This window comes from Sparus aurata, chromosome 1 (assembly GCF_900880675.1).
Source record: "Sparus aurata chromosome 1, fSpaAur1.1, whole genome shotgun sequence".
Lineage (NCBI taxonomy): Eukaryota > Metazoa > Chordata > Actinopteri > Spariformes > Sparidae > Sparus > Sparus aurata.
Genome location: NC_044187.1, coordinates 24,825,997 through 24,842,044, shown reverse-complemented (window position 1 = coordinate 24,842,044; position 16,048 = coordinate 24,825,997). Strand labels below are relative to the sequence as shown.

The 16,048-nt window shown below is 41.8% G+C and overlaps 2 protein-coding genes across 11 annotated transcripts; one reads left to right on the top strand and one right to left on the bottom strand.

Moving 5' to 3' along the window:
- The first annotated feature begins 102 nt into the window (after positions 1 to 102).
- Positions 103 to 15,889, top strand: LOC115586642 (uncharacterized). 6 transcript variants are annotated; one of them, XM_030425853.1, is made up of 7 exons: positions 2,480 to 2,517; positions 2,609 to 2,722; positions 14,007 to 14,075; positions 14,231 to 14,330; positions 14,742 to 14,832; positions 14,948 to 15,020; positions 15,128 to 15,889. In XM_030425853.1, exons 1-7 carry the CDS (start codon positions 2,495 to 2,497, stop codon positions 15,312 to 15,314), a joined length of 657 nt encoding a protein of 218 aa, XP_030281713.1. In that variant the 5' UTR covers positions 2,480 to 2,494; the 3' UTR covers positions 15,315 to 15,889. The 6 variants fall into 6 exon arrangements, with proteins under 6 accessions (XP_030281704.1, XP_030281686.1, XP_030281713.1 ...); XM_030425826.1 differs by lacking the exons at positions 2,480 to 2,517; positions 2,609 to 2,722 and adding an exon at positions 104 to 417; XM_030425836.1 differs by lacking the exons at positions 2,480 to 2,517; positions 2,609 to 2,722 and adding an exon at positions 2,732 to 3,189.
- LOC115586617 (uncharacterized) lies at positions 4,788 to 11,268 on the bottom strand. 5 transcript variants are annotated; one of them, XM_030425787.1, is made up of 10 exons: positions 10,813 to 11,268; positions 8,750 to 9,500; positions 8,473 to 8,648; positions 8,219 to 8,382; positions 6,455 to 6,702; positions 6,091 to 6,342; positions 5,838 to 5,996; positions 5,506 to 5,745; positions 5,070 to 5,216; positions 4,788 to 4,981 (listed from the first exon to the last, which is right to left on the bottom strand). In XM_030425787.1, the coding sequence occupies exons 5-10, from the start codon at positions 6,491 to 6,493 to the stop codon at positions 4,802 to 4,804; spliced, it is 1,017 nt and encodes a 338-aa protein (XP_030281647.1). In that variant the 5' UTR covers positions 6,494 to 6,702; positions 8,219 to 8,382; positions 8,473 to 8,648; positions 8,750 to 9,500; positions 10,813 to 11,268; the 3' UTR covers positions 4,788 to 4,801. The 5 variants fall into 5 exon arrangements, with proteins under 5 accessions (XP_030281647.1, XP_030281663.1, XP_030281655.1 ...); XM_030425803.1 differs by having other exon boundaries at positions 8,260 to 8,382; XM_030425795.1 differs by having other exon boundaries at positions 8,219 to 8,648; positions 8,750 to 8,925; positions 9,442 to 9,500.
- Positions 15,890 to 16,048: the final 159 nt, after the last annotated feature.

The window sequence follows — 16,048 nt, the reverse complement described above, 5'->3', positions numbered from 1 at the left end:
TTTATGTGGGTCCACCCAGTGGCCGTAATGGTTTGCAAGACACTACCTCTCCCGAATAAAAACAAGGCAATGAGAGCCGAGGGGTGTGTCTGAGAATACGCTGCTGGCAGTGCCCCTCCCCCGCGCAGCGCGAAGTCTCACCTGAACAGATGAGTTCAAACTCAAACTGCGAACAATGGCGGAGGGGCAACAGGGCGGAAAAATACCTATCCCACGGTTGGCACCACCATTGCCAACTTCAAAGAGAAGAAGAAAAAGGAAGTCTATTGAAGAAAAGCAGTGTAAAAAGAAAGAACTGGACCGTGCCAGAAATAAAACTAGGATAAATATCGGAGCGTCATTTCGGAGGTGGAGAGAGCTGCAGATTCTGCAAGGACTCAAGAGCGACGCGGAGTTGGCAGCTCTTCTGCTGGACAAGTAAGGACGCCGCTTGATATATGTTTCATTCTACGCTTTGACCACAAGGCTAAGATGGCGGCATTTACAGTAATACTCGCGATAGCGCATATGACTGTCGCTTTCCGATGTTGCATTCGAGCTAACTACGTACCTTGTTGCTAAATCTCCGGTGTTTGGCTTTGTCTTTATGGCTACGGTTAGCAAAATTGTCTTTCAGGTGACCGGGCAGTTGTAACGTTACTTAGTGTTCAGTACGCGCTGAAGGGGTTGAATTAGTTTAGAGAGATAGCGTTACTCAAAGGTAGCATGACAACAATGTAGCACCAGGTAATGATTACTTGGTAACTCCGTCTAAGTTACCGCGATGTGACGAATATTGTTTGTTACTCGTGATATCTACAGTGACTCGGCGTGTGGCACTCGTCATTGTAATTGTGTTGTATTGATCAGGCTTATTTTGTTGCAAGTGCCCTACCAAAGCAATGAGCATTCAATGTGCATGCACCATCTTGGTTATCTGGCTTCCTCTGTTGCCGTGGTTACAAGCCTGCTCCTGCATGGCAATCTCCTCTGTGAGGAGGTACCGCTAAAATGTATGTTGTCAAATATAAAATCTACCTTAACGGTGCACCATGTTTTAGTATATAATTTCCTCCGGAGAGGTAACAAATTCAATCAACCTAAAAAACATGGTTGACTGAATTTGTTACCTCTCCGGAGGAAATTATATTTTCTGTGCTGGTTGTTTGTCAACGGGATTGTGGATTTGGCCCAATTTGTGGAAGTTTTAGTTTTGTAAACAACGAATGGGTGTGTTTCAGGGCTTATTTATTTTCTCTGTTAGCGTCCTAGCAAAAATACACCTAGAATTAACGCCTGTCGCCATCGGTGTCGCTAAAGAGAACGAAACGGAAATCTTCGATAGTAAGGAAAAGTCCCCCTTTTCTCAATTTTACCAATCGAGAGCCAGATCTCCTAACATAATGGAGTTCAGATGTTTGCTTTTGCAATGGCATTAGAGTGGATATAAAAAAATAAGAGAATCTGAAGACGTTGATAAGAATCAATGTAAATATTTTTTTTTTTTTTTTTTTACCATCCAGTCAGAAATGACACAGTGGGTGGCGGTGTTGCACCGACAGTCGGCACCAAACGCCGACTGTCGGTCGCCATTAAACAGAAAGAAGAGAAGAAGAAAGTGGACTGTGAGTACATTCTCCAGGATTTGGGACGGGGATTTGTCGTTAGTTTTTCATTTGACGTTATATTGTGGTCGTGGCTGATAATGATACAATATTGAAAATGAGAATAAGAGAAAAGCGAGAGTAAAGTATTTATTCGAGGCGACAGCAGGCGAAAAGGGGAATGTGATAAAAGACGGGCGAAACACGTGAACATCGGTCGGTCATTTCAGAAATGGAGGGAATTGCGGGGATTTTGGAATACAAATCCGACCCTCAGTTAGCCCACTTCGCTTTTTATGGGTTAGGGTAAATCCATGGCGAGATGTTGTTTTACATTTGATATATGAAATAACGTTTAAAGGTGCAATATGTAAGAAATCTAAAGCAACTGGCCGTAAAATCACCCTAATATGTCACAGAGACTCAGTAATAATGTTCATACAACATACTGAACTCACCAACAACAACAACAACAACAACAGTACAGCCGAAATATTCGCATTAAAGGTTGAATATGTAATATGCTTCTTAAAAGCTATATTTTTTCAAAAATAATACATCCACGGGGCGTTTAGAGGGGCGCTGATTAAAAGTAATGCGTTTCCTTGAAAAATTATATTTAGTCTGAAATAAATAAGATAAGAAATTTTGACGGGTTCGACAACGACTTCCTGTTTACATCGTACCAGCCAAATAGCGGCCGGCATTGGGTTGCCAACCTCGGCAAAGCTAGGCTGATACTGGGTGAAATGGCGGAGTCTGCAAGCTCTTCAGAGCCCCAGCGAACGGTGCGTTATCTGTCTCAGCAGCTGAGTGACCGGAGAAGAGCAAAAACCAGAGTAAATGTCGGTGAAGCATACGCTCGATGGACTCAGGTAAAGGATTTCCACGGCATCAAAACACACGCGGAAATGGCGAACTTTCTCCTGGATCGGTAAGCTTACTCGCTTGCTAACTGAGCTAACGTTACCTGTCGGTCAAACTCCTCTGCTATACTTATTTTCATTATATCACGTTGATCCTAGATATGAGAATACTGATCGTGACCCATCGACCTCCACACCCAGTAAACGGAGGAAACGGAGGCGGCTCAATCCTCCTGCCCTGTCCAGTATTGCTGGTTCACTTTCACCATTGCGGTCAGTGGCTATAATAAAGAATATTCTAGCTAGCTAATCGATTTACATGAGAATAGAGACAAACCTGGCAACCCGACCGCTGGAATTACTTTTTTGTTGTCGCGACTACGATCTTGAGACACTAGATGACATATTTCACCTTTTAAAAAAGTCTTTTGCAGACCGCAAATCATGTTGTTGTTTTGAAATCAGGTTTTGGGATGTGTCGCCACCCACCGCCGTCTACAAATCATTGCAGTCAGTAGAGTCTCAGCTGCCGAACAACCACGGGTTGCCAGTTACGACTGAGCTACAATGGCGGAGGCAACGAAATCTAAAAGACCTCGTTATGAGTCACAAAAACGCCAAGATAAAGTTCGAGGCAAAGCGAGGGTCTATATAGGGGATGCATTTGAACGGTGGAGACAGTTGAAAGCTGAGAGGAATTTGAAAACGGATGCAGAATTGGCTACTCTTCTACTAGACAGGTAAGTTAAGCTTGGCTAAGTTGGCATCATAGCTTGACGGGGATGGACATTTCGAATACTTTGAACTGTCGAGTAATAACGTTATTCATTTCGATCATAGAAACAAACGTTAGCAGCACAGCTAACGCTAGCAGCATTAGCACTTTCCTGGTACGGGCATCCAGTCTCCAGCGTGCTGCTGTCCAGGGGCGGATTTAGTCATTTGGGGACCCAAGGCAAACCCAGTAATTGGGGCCCTACACATCCTCGTACTGCACTGACAAAAGTTTTAGTCTCACCTCAACACAAGGTCTTCAATGCGGGCAGCAGCAAGTAGGTTCAGCCTGGATATTGTTGTATCTTGTGTTACTACTTAGTTGAGCTAGAGCAGGGGTCACCAGGTAGACCCCAAGGACCACATGAGTAGCCCTCAGGCCTGTTCTAAAAATGAAAATTGAATATTGATATTATCCGTTTCCCACCTTGTTAAGTCATTGTTGATAATTATTGTGAGAAATAATTAACGTGATCAGTGTCTTCACATAGATGAGTATCATTAATCATTAATAATCATATATAACTAAAGGCAAACTGAGCAAATTTGTTATTTCAGAAGAGTGTATCAAACTGGTAGCCCTTCATGTGACTCGGTACCCATGAAGTAGCTCTCAGTTTCAAAAAGGTTGGTGACCCCTGAGCTAGATAGTCCTTAGAAGAGTCTGAATTCCAACACTACTAGAATGGTTGTAAGTCATTTTGACCGCTAGATTTTAAACTCTATAATCTCTCATGTAAATACCCAACTGAGTGATGAAGGCATTCATTGTGTCATGATATTTTAAAAAAACAACAACGAAATAATACCAAAATGTACATTTTAAGTTTAATTATACATTTATCAATATTCATATCATCGCACATAGTAAACCCTAATTATTGCATACTTTTTTTACAAGATTTTTATAGAGAAAACTCAGAACAAGAAAATTAACTATTAAAAGTAGCCTAACTTATTTGATTATAAAACATTTTATTTTAACACTTAATATATAATAAAATGAATAATAATAATCGAGAAAGCGGGAAACGAGTTGATCTAAAACAAAAACAAAGAGCAGTTGTGATCACTGGTCACAGTCTGCAGGTTACATCCGCTCTCCTCACAGTTACCACACACTGGCTTGTGGCATTTCAAGTGTCCGATGTTTGGTTCCGTTTGCAGCTCTTTTGGACCGGCACTGCCTCCGTGTCTGTGTCTGTGTCTGCTGCTGCTGCCGCTGCCCACCTTGTGCCGACTGCCGCGGCCACTTTCCCCTCCATGTATTCTGCCCTCGGCTCCTCTGCCAGCTGCTGCAGGACTTTCCTCCGGGCTCTCCTGCTGCTGGTGCTCCTTGAATAAGAAGCTGGCATTGATCCCAGCCAGGTCGAGGATGTTATACAGGGTTTTCCCTGGGTTTTTAGAGGTCTTAGGGGGGTGGGCAGCTGAAGAGGCGGGGTTAGTGTTCCTCGGCCTTAAATTTTTTTCAAAAGCTTTTTTTTAACCAAAAACTGCAATTTCACATAATTTTGACCACTATCATTACTATAGGTAACTAAAAAACATACTCAATTAGCTTTAGTTGTGATTTACCATTTATTTACATAATTCACAGCCCTCTTTTGAACATTTCACTCGTCTGATTGAATTGCTTCTGTAGAAGCGCCGAACGAAATTGTCCATCCTAAAAGTTCCTGGCTGAGGGCCATCAATTGCCACCCGGCAGCAGACATCGAGGTGGCAATCTGTCAGCCTGTTTCGCAGAGGTGTCTTCACCTAAAAATGAGATTAACCTTAAAATCAGCATCTTAATTTGTGTAATTTCTTTCTTTGAATAATAATATTTTCATATAAAATTTCTTACTAGCTTGAGGGCTGAGAAGAGCCTCTCCACATCTGCATTCTGAACTGGGGCAGCAAGTGCTATTGCAGCAGCCAGACTCAGGTGAGGGAACAGCTCCATGGCATTGGGGCTTATCAGCCACTTCAAAACCTCTTCCAGAGTTTTTGACTGTAGAAAGAACAAAAACACACATTCTGTAACATTTCCATGCACTTGACAGTGAACAGTTCATTAGCTGTTTATTAATTGTATATTGTTGTTTGTGTATTGTGTTTTCTGTTATCAGGATTACAGACGGCAGTAGGTTGTCTGCTAAATCTAGTGCACACGTCTTCATTTTTTAAATTTGATTGAAAATGGCTATGTGCACAAAATCTTATTAAACTAAATTTTAAATAATGAACAACATTCCCTCTCTCTCACACATCACACACTCTTGTGGAAAGTTTAAACAAACCTTGAGGTCTGGGAGCATTGCTTGCTCCTGAAATGCTTCCCATTCAATCAGCAAGTCCTCCTCTTTCAGCCTAGGGAAATGCCTTGCCAGGGACTGCATCTCTTGCTGCCCAAACTTCGTGTCCATGATTCCCTCTTGAATTCTCCTTGGCGCAAGCACATTGAAGTTCCCCAAGATACCCATTTCAGGAAAGCGACTCTCCACATTTTGCAACAACATATCAAGGAAAGGGATCATGACCTCAAAAGAAACAAACAAACAATAAGCTCAGTGTCATCCACACCATTAATCTATCCAATCTGTTTAAGCTTAAAAAAAAACCCAAAACATACAGTCGCTGAAAACCGGTCCCAGACACCATCTTTGAAATAGGCAGGAACCTCATCCAGTAAAGGCTGCAGGCCGGATTCATCACTTAGCCAGCTCTCCCACTTGTCCTTCACCAGGGCCTGAGTCCTAGGATTTCTCAAGGAGCTGATCAGTGCTGTTACCTGAAATACAAATATTTATAAATAATACTTATGTAATATATGACAGTGCTGCTGTACCTCTCAACTTATTCCACTGATTTTACATTTTTCTCACCTCCTGCTCAACTCGAGAAAAGAACAGGTTCCTCATCTGGAACACCTGAAACTGTCTGTGCAGTTTATTATGCACCACATGCATGAGGCAGAGGGTTGGTGGAAAGAATTCATGCCTGAAGAACCGGTAAAGGCCCTCTGCAGTCGGTTCTGATCTTGCTTGCTTTGACAAGTCAGCCAAGACAGCAGGCATGATTCTCAGCAGGACATTGGTGGCATCCCTGCTACTCTCCCATCGTGTTTGGTTTCCTCCCTAATAGAGAGAGGATTCAATAAGTTAGAGCAATCATATGTTCATGTACCGTTTATTAAATGTATTGTTTAATATTATTTGTTGTCATCCTAATGCAGGGTCATTTTAATACCTGCAGTTTTAGTTGAGGCAACTCAAAAACACACTCCATCTCCTTCAAGCTGGCTGCTCTATTGCTTGACCCTTGGTAGAACCAGAATGTCGAGTTGATGGTTCATTCGTACTTATTCAAGTATGGCACACCTATTTTCTCTTTTATACAATCTGAGACAGCCAGATTGAGGCGTTGGGCCACACAGTGAATGGTGAGAAGGCCAGGGTACTGGTCCTTAAGGCGCTGACCTACTCCTGCTCTGCGACCTTAGAGAAAGTGTGGGGGAAAAAGGAGCTTTAATGTTAATTATCTAGAGTTAATACATATTACAGATTTTCACTGATATTTGTAACCAAACTAAAAGTGAACTATTTTCAATGCATTTTAAAGCCAATTGAGTAAATACACAAAATCCCTTAATGTACCAATTAGGGCTGGGCGATATGGACCAATAGTCATATCCCGATAGGCTGAATATCGATATACGATATATATCCCAATATTTTTATTGCAAATTGAGAGCAAATGTTCAGTCAAAGCCAAATATGACATGTGGGTGGGAATTTCGTCATTTTAGGGGCAAGTCCATTTGGCCTTCACTTTTTTTTTTTTCAGGGGCACCAGAGGCCACATGACAGGGCACAAAGACCACTAAGTAAAATTTGTTGATTTACCTTTCAGACTGATACCATAACATCCTAATTTATAATAACACATGGATTATGTATCAAAACGTTTTTTAAATACCATAATCAAGTTGATATTTAATTAGAAAAGTTTGTTTTTTAAGTAGGATTAGGGTGAGGTGAGTTTTGTGACACTATACTGAATATTAATGTTATTGAATATTTCTCCCAATAGAAATTCCCCAAAATTATGGCAAAGCACATTTTTTCCCAAACAAAAAAATTTTAGAATAACCAGCAGGAGACCACTGATGTGTGGAATGATTTTGGTGACAATACACTCTGAATAATAGTTAAGTTACTGAATATTTTTTGTAGTTTCTCTTTTCAGTGCTGCACTTTGTAGACGGTCCCTGCACCCTCGGCTCACAGACGGCTGACCATGCAGACCAGAGTTAATGTCCAGCCGCTCGTTTTGATGAAAATACGGTTGTAGCTCGTTGTCTACCTTACTACCGTAGGAAAGAGCCGTTGTGTTTTAACAAGGTTTCACTTATGAGTTATTGATCCGGGAAGTTCGAATCTGTGAATATATTTCCAACTTTACCGGACTAAATCCTACCACATAAGTCAGTCACGTATCATGTCAAAACCAGCTGCGCTCGCTCGCTGGTCTTTAAGTTTCGTTCTTCTGTTTTGAGATGCTGCTGCTGTTTGAGAGACTTTCACGTGAGGTCATCGTGATGATGAGACTCCACCTGCGCGAACCGTGGACTCACTGAAGTTACTGTGAGTGACTATTGTGCACTCGGGTGGCTGTAATTCAAGGCAAGCTTGCTGCGCTGACCGGGCCAGGGGCACAGAGGCCACTGTGGCCGTACGATGATTTTTTTTCACGGGGCATCAAGGCCGAAGTGCGGGGCAACAATAGTTTGTTGAAGAGTGCCGGAGTGTCTGTTCCAGCCCCTCTCTGTGCATGAAGGAGGAGGGGCGCGGGGAGCAGTGCAGAGAGCTCCGGGTCAGCGGCTTGCCTGGAGCAAGGATCACAGCGCAAATTTGAACTATATCGATATACGCGATAGGGTCTAATTCCATATCACATTTAAAAAATATATCGATATATGTTTTATATCGATATATCGCCCAGCCCTAGTACCAATCATAGCTGATGCGCCGTCACTTGCAAAAGAAGTGAACCTGTCCATCGGCAGCGCTGCTGTGGCTTCCAAGATAGCCTCTGTAAGGGTGGCAGAGTCCCCAGAACTCACACTCTTCAAAGACAGCACCTTCAATTTTACGTCCCCATCAGGACCTATGTACCTGGGTATTAGGAAAGATGTGTTTGTGAGCAGAGGAAGACAAAGCAACCAACAGGGGGAAAATGTGCTGTAACCCTGAAAGTTAACAGACCTGACCACAAGCCCCAACTGTTTACTGACTGATATGTCAGTTGTTTCATCCACCATAACTCCCCAGGCCGGAGAATTGGAAACCTCTGTCACCAGCTCGGCAAATAGCTCAGCACCGATGGTTTCTATCATCTCATTGATGATGTAGGCACTGAGATAATTTGTGTTGGAGCTCAACTACAATAAACACAAACGCTAATTAGATTTCACAGTACATGTTAGATTCAGCATGATATTATATTTGGTGTAGTCTTTCTATAATAAGATCACAAACATACCTGGAGTGCACTGAAATAAGAATAGCCCAACCGCTTGCACATCTGCAGCAGGGATGGGTAGCTGGTGTGGTGTGGCCACTTCTGTTTCAGGCACTCGTAAATTATTTCAAAGCAGCCCTCTAGTGCCCTGTGCTCAATGTCTACTGCTGCTGCGAGGGCCTTCTCCACAGTTGATCCTGAAATTAAAACATGCATAAACTGCAATACAAAATACATACACAATTGACTGATATACAGGGCAATATTTTTCTTGAATTGTGAGAGAAAACCATGTCTCTGAATTTTGGTGACTGCTCACTGCGTCAAGCCTAAAATTTCTGCTGGGCTTTTTCACAAAATTTCCACCTGATGGGTTGTGTTTGCGGCAAAGGCTACACACCATCCCATCAGGTGTGTTCAGAAGCCAGCTATGGCTTTTGATCCATGCAGGGTCAAATCCACTAGCCCTATGATGACCAGCTGACTTCCGCTTTCTCTCTTCCTCATTCTTTGTGTGCTGCTCGCCCTCTCCCTCTTCATGTTGCTCTCCCTCTTTATGCTGCTCTCCCTCTCTCTCTTTATGCTGCTCTCCCTCTGATGAACTGATTTTGAAAGCAGTTAGTTTATGGTCTATACAGAAACTTAGATCAAATACAAAATCCTCTCATTTATTTATTTGTAGTATGTGGTAGACTACTGGGCTACTTAATTACCTTCCTGGTGGACCCAGTGTTGGTCTCTTCGTAAAGAATGCTGTAATCTTTTTCATATTCTGTAAATCAAAACATGAACGATTCATTTTATGATTATTTTTTATTGGGCAACAATTAAAGCTGGTATATTTTCAAATGAAGAATTCCATATCTTAACTATGTGGTTTTAAACTGATTTAAGGACACAAAGAATAACTATTTATGGCCATTTCCAACAATGAAATCAACAGCTTGAAATGAAAACATCTTGCAAGGTCATATTTTATCTTTAAAATAAAAGTTACCCAAAAAGTATAAAATAACCTTCATCTCTTGTAAATAAATTCTTAAATATTGCCATGTTAACAGTAGAAACATATATTGACTCTTCAATTTGCCAGAGATTTTATCTTTTATTTTAAATATGAAAAGTAAATAAACCATTTTTAAACTGCTAATTCCTTTTGACCAGGAAAAAGAAAAAAGTTTGTATTTAAATTCATTTAAATTAGTACGTGACGTGAAGCTGGAAGTTGGGCTGTAAACAGTGACGAACGAATTTGTCTTCAAAATAAGAGCATTACATTGCACCTTATTGGAGTTTAGAACCGGGTTCTTAGTGGGGGGCTTTTAATTTGAAAGTAGCATGCCGTTCCTAGCTTGCACTGAAACAAGCTAGCTAACACAACCAAACAGCCGCTGAGATCCAGCAGACGCTGCATCTGCTGGATCTCAGCGGCTGTCTAGTTGCTCAACTTAATGTCCGCGGATGAAGTGAAGGACTGACTGCTGTGATCAGCCGTTTTCTGGTTTTAAAACTCCCCGGCTGTTGGTCGCACGACCGATTTACCGCCCTCTGTCTAAAACCGCGGCCGCCAAAAGGACGGGCAAATTGGCGCCTTGGTGCTTTGTCTATAACGTTAAACGGCTTCGGTGTGACATATCGCCCTTTAAGAGATCACAATTGCTGCTGTGTTTTAAACATCACTGTTTCAGATTGAGAGGTCTAATGTGGAGTTATAGACTTGGGTGGAGGTGTGTGGGCAAACCTATGCTTTCTGTCACGCTCCCTCACTTCATTAGCTCCCTACCTCACTCGACCGCAGCTATGCTAGCTAAAGTAAGAGCATGCTATAACTTACTAACGCAGCAACGCCTTTTTATATTTTAACATTTCACATTGCATTTACATTTTTTATAGCTAACAGTAAAGCGGAATAAAGCTATAGTAGTGCCCCATCGAAAGGACCAAGCAGTAGCTGACGTTAGCGGTGGAGCTGCTGCTGTCAGAGACACAGGTAGCAGGGGAAAGTAATAACCATAACTGATGGTTTCGGTATATGTTCGGTTATTTGCCCAGCCTTAAGTGTAAGCTTGGCTAATGTTACTCACCAGGACTTCCTTGTTGGCATTCTGATGACAGGCGTTTTCTGGTACTCCCTTAAATGCTTTTCACTCCGTGTTGGTGTGGCACGCGCACTCGCCCCACTCCGTCCCGCCCACTCACACACACACGCCGGGTGAACGAAAATTTTTCTGAGAACAGATAGGTGTAAAAAGGTTTATTTTTAAACAGAGAAGGTGAAATGTCCATTTTTAGAAATACCCGGCAACGTGTAAAGATCAATGGGGCGCAATGCGGCTCTTATTTATTTTTGCTCACCTGCTCAATTTTTTCTCTTAGGCGGGAGGCAAAAATGCTTGGGCGCCGCGCCTAAGCCGTATAATGGCAGGGAAAACCCTGTTATAGAAGACCGCCACTGGCCGTCTTCGGTACCGCCTTTGACGCAGTACGCCCTCGCCATCTGGTCCAGGTCGTCCACGCTGTACTTCCTGTTTTTGGAGTACATCATAGACTCTGGTTTTGTCTTTGCCCCACTAAAGCTGCCCACACCTGTGTGCACGGTGCTCAGGATGCAGACATCCTTCCTCGGCTTTCCCTGGTTCACAGTCAGAGTCGCAACAGCTCCGCTTGCTGTTTCACGCAGGGGGAACTCCCGTTTTTGTTTGCCCATGGTGCCAACCAGGCTATATAATACAACTATATAATAATTAACTTACAAGTAAATTCGCAAAGAAGCGCAGCTGGAGACTGCTAACAAAGTTAGAGACAAGAGAGACAATGAAAGAAGCAAACCGCGAGAAATGATGTGTGGTCAATATGACCACTTATGGCTGAAATAGGTAAATCATATCATATTTTCTTTTGTGTTTTGTGTAATTTATATAAAAACTCTTCTAAATTCAAATACAGACACTTTTAGGAAAAGTCAGATAAGTTAACAGCAGTACTGCATTTTTTCATTCAACAAAGTTATTGCACATATAAACATATATACCTTTGAAAATGGTCAATGACCGTCTCGGCCGTTCTAGTGATAAAATCCTTCTTGAGGATTATTATCTAACAAGTGAATCATCTCAACACTTTTACTGTAATTGATAAGAACATTAATCAATATTTAATATAGTTTACCATTTTGACCACTTTAATACTCACATCTTTGTGATGAAAAGCGTCACTTGTGTCACTCTCCACTTCATCTCCTCCTCGGCTGACACTGACTGCAGCTTCTGGTTCTTGCTGTTGTCGAGTACCTACGGTTACATTCGGTGTCGCTCGAAAAAAGGTTGACACTTTTGGTAGTTTTGATAAAAAACTGTTTGCTTTCCTCTTGCCTTCTCCTCTCCGCTCCACTAGCGTAACTCCGCTTCATTTTTCTCAACTCAAAACTGCACCGACTAGTTTGTTTTGCTACCGTCTTCCTAAACAAGCTTGCACATGCGCAGTAACATAGAATAGTCCATTGCATGAGAAGGGAGGGGGGAGCAGTCGAAACAATCATGATAGATTAAGCATTTTTATGTATTTTTAAGCGCGTGAATTAAGACTAAAACAATGGTAATTGCTTTCAATTGAAGACAACTTTATTAAATCAGTTTTTATGAGATAATGAGTTTAAGAGATTATGAGTTTATGAGTTTGGGGCCCTCGGGGCCCCGGGCAATTGCCTGTGTTTGCCTAATGGTAAGTCCGCCCCTGCTGCTGTCCACTCGATGTCCAGCCATTGTCGGTGCGTTTTCCAGCAGCGGCTGGACAATACGAAATCTTTGCGAAATTCGAGTCCTCTTTAGGTCTTTGCATGTATATCGTCATAAACTATATAACATTATAAAAGGGGAGGCAAAAAGGAAGGACAGTTCTGTCAAATATCATGCATAACGTTATTCCATCTGATATGTCCATCCCTAGTCAACAGCTAACGTTACCATAAATAATAATACATCTTGATCTTTACTGAGAGAACAGAATTGTGTGTCCGCTCTGGCAACCTCGAGTCTGGAGGGGAGGGGGGGAGGCGGATACGACTCGCCGCAGTATTTTTAATTTGAGTGTAGAAACCGCTTTTGGCCACATTCTTACATATGGTGCCTTTGATGTTGGTGGCTAAAACAAAGCTAGGTAACTCTTCATTCACACCAAAAGCGATATAATCGCCTGTGGTCGCTCACATCGCGTCACTGCAGTCGCCTGTGTGGCAGCGACTGAAGCGACCAATCATCAACTGTAAACTTAAACAACATCACTGTCTCTCCCTCTGCATATAGACACAGCATATCACCTATGGTCTGTATTTATTTACATGTAGCCTTCCTACAGTAACCTACAACTCACCAGACAGTCCCACAACATCTGCAACCTTCCTCCTTTTTTGGTTGTCTCTATAGACAAACAGGCTGGCGTCATATAGTTCCGGAAAACCGGAGACCGTAATTATACGTTTCTCATCCATTGTTTTCTTCTCTTTGATTTTCTGCCTTTGGAATCCAGATCAGCCCCCAATTGGCTGTCGCCGCGGTCGTGCTGCTGCTCATTTGCATAAAGTTGAGCGTCTGTCAACTTTTGTCGCTCGCGTCGCTGAAATCACGTCGCTCCTCATCGCCAGCATACATTGAAAATGAATGGCAGCTGGTTCACCGCAGTCGCTCAGGTCGCTTTTGGCGTGAGCGTACAGTAACACTTCAGCTGTAGAGCAAGCCAATCAAACAACAAGGACCACCCTATGTGTTAAATTAGAATTGGTGGCGCGTAGTCTGGCTAGAGCCATAGCAACCTTCGCTACATCTCGCGTACCTCCTGCAACAGCTTTAGCACAAAACTCGTGGAACAACAGATTGCCCTGTGTGTATCTATTTGAAGTAATTGTCCCCTGAGAGTTGCTGTAGGGCTGCCGTAAAGCGGTTATTATTGTTGTGGTGGCTGGGGTTGACGGGTAAGAAGAACAGTGTTAGATCAGAGGAAGGACAGCAAGCAAAAAGAGACGATGATAAACGGCGCAGTAAGACGAGAATAACTATCAGCGCTGCTATTACGAAGTGGCAACAAGAAACAATGCGGTATTAAAACGGACTCAAAGATGGCTTTTGTACTACTTGACAGGTAGGTTAGGTGTGTATCATCGTCACAGATTGCGCTTATGTAGTCCAAATGTGTTGTTAGTCTCCTTCGGCGTGTCCATCAATACAACTGTTTGAGTCTTTATTGATTGACCAGCAAGCTAACTGCCGTGTGTTTATAATTGTAGTTATCTTCGGACCAAGTCAGTAAATCAAGCCGGTCGACCAGCCTATCAAACAAGTTCCTCTGAATCCTGGTGAGACGAATTGAGTGGTACTGCTGTGTCTTTATAAACCAAGAAGTAACGATGAGTAATGGTGTAACAAGTTAATCAACACAACCCACAGAAATAGACTTCTGCAACGGTATAACTTAATTTACACTCTTGTGCTTTTTGTTCTGTTTATTTAGTGAAGGCATGGGTGATGAATCTCCAATAATGATGAATTCACCAATTGAAGTGAAGCAGGAAGTTTCTCCTGCTCCTGTCCAGTCATCTGAAAACGGCAAGGTAAATGTGACCGTGACAGATCTCCCACAAGAGCTGAAACAATTAGCCACTTACTGAACGGACAGAAAATCAGTCTGCAACTGTTTTAACACTAGCTTTATCATCTCTCTGTTTGTTATATTTAAAAACTAAGAAGCTTTGTTTTGGGCCATTGATTGGGAAACACTTTTATAAAACCATTTTCTGGTATTTTATAGTCTTACCCAATCATCTGTTTATTGGAAAAATCTTTCAATTGTGAAAATGTTTTTATACAGACATTTTCTTTTGTTACAGGTTTAAATGTATTACCTTTAAACTATATTCATTTTTATTTGTTGAGCTGCAGTTAATTAAACGTGCTAAATAAATTAAATGATGTTACCTGTTTTAACTAAGCTGACGTGTTGCTGTTCCCTGTCCTATTTAAAGCACTCACAGACAGAAGATGCTGCCTCTCAAATATCGAACAGTCAAGACGAGTCGATGATAATCAACCAGACAGAATATGAAGAAGATACTGGTGAGTCTTCTTCACATTAGCAGTCTCTCACCAGCAAAACAAATCGCAAGCTGCAAGCTAATTGATTACAGGACAAGTGAAGTAATGACTGATATGTTAAAATGGATCCACACAGATATGCCAGAAGATGATGAAGTCAGCATCTCACTAAGTGTGGGGGACGGACGCTACCTGGTGGATTTGGGAAGGTATGTTGTTATTATCAATAATCATAATCAAGGTTGAAACTTTTGTTGTTAAATAGTCAGAACAAGAAGTCATCATTCTATTTATGCATCTTTTCTGATTTCCTCAGCTCATCAGAGTTCATCATTGATGAAGAGTGCATCCTTCAGCTGTTCAAGTCATGTCGGGAATGCAACAGACAATGTACTGTTAGAAAACAAGTCAAAGGACTAAAACTCACGGTCTCCCAGAAGTGCTGTTTCTGTGAAAGCAGCAGTAAATGGACTAACCTGCCAGATGAAGACGATGATTGTTGAAAGCACAAGATTTAGCATGGACCAACTCTGTGATGTCACGAAGCAGTACTGCTTCTTTAGATAGCATCATGTCTTAAATGACGCTTCAAGTGGACAGTGATTGTATGGAGATCTCGAACAATGAATATGTCCCATTTATTTTTCTGATATTAAACCCGTGAGACGTTAGACTGGGCTGCTGGACCTGAGGCTGCTATCCTCTGTGGAGTTTGGTTGTTCTTCACTACAATATCATGAAGTCATCATCAACTTCTTTGTATGTGTTCGATGCAAGGAAGGTGTTTTTTCCAGCCTGCCACATTTGTCTGTTAATATGCATACAGCAAAGTAAGCAGAAGGGAGAACACTTGGTTTTGATTGGCAGGTAAGTAAAGGAAGGAAGGAAGGTAAGGAAAGCTGTTTTGTCTTTCCGGGAAAAACGTATAAGATTTTTATTTTGTTGAGATGACTTTATTCAAGAAGTCATTAATCTTATGATGCTTTGCCATCTTGTGCCAATATCTTTTTTCAAAATAAACATTAACTTAAATAAGATTTGTTGTCATATTGTCAAGTAATAAACATCTTTAAAGTGACTCTTTTCACTTGTGGCAGTACATTTCAACACCACACGTACATCCCCTATTAACATGTTTGTATGTCAGCCAGTTACAAGTTTTGCATAGCATTCTCTGTTTGCTGGTCGCAGAAAAGGTTGCCATGGCATGGTGAAAGCCATTGAAAATAATGGGCTT

Excerpts from the sequence above, each read along its gene's own strand:
- LOC115586642 (XM_030425826.1), top strand. The coding sequence starts at position 176 with ATGGCGGAGGGGCAACAGGGCGGAAAAATACCTATCCCACGGTTGGCA. Across the intron at positions 14,833-14,947 it reads AGAATATGAAGAAGATACTG|ATATGCCAGAAGATGATGAA; the intron begins GTGAGTCTTCTT and ends GGATCCACACAG. Across the intron at positions 15,021-15,127 it reads TACCTGGTGGATTTGGGAAG|CTCATCAGAGTTCATCATTG; the intron begins GTATGTTGTTAT and ends TGATTTCCTCAG.
- LOC115586617 (XM_030425787.1), bottom strand. The coding sequence starts at position 6,493 with ATGGAGTGTGTTTTTGAGTTGCCTCAACTAAAACTGCAG. Across the intron at positions 5,997-6,090 it reads TTTCTCGAGTTGAGCAGGAG|GTAACAGCACTGATCAGCTC; the intron begins GTGAGAAAAATG and ends TTTGTATTTCAG. Across the intron at positions 5,746-5,837 it reads GGGACCGGTTTTCAGCGACT|GTCATGATCCCTTTCCTTGA; the intron begins GTATGTTTTGGG and ends GTTTCTTTTGAG.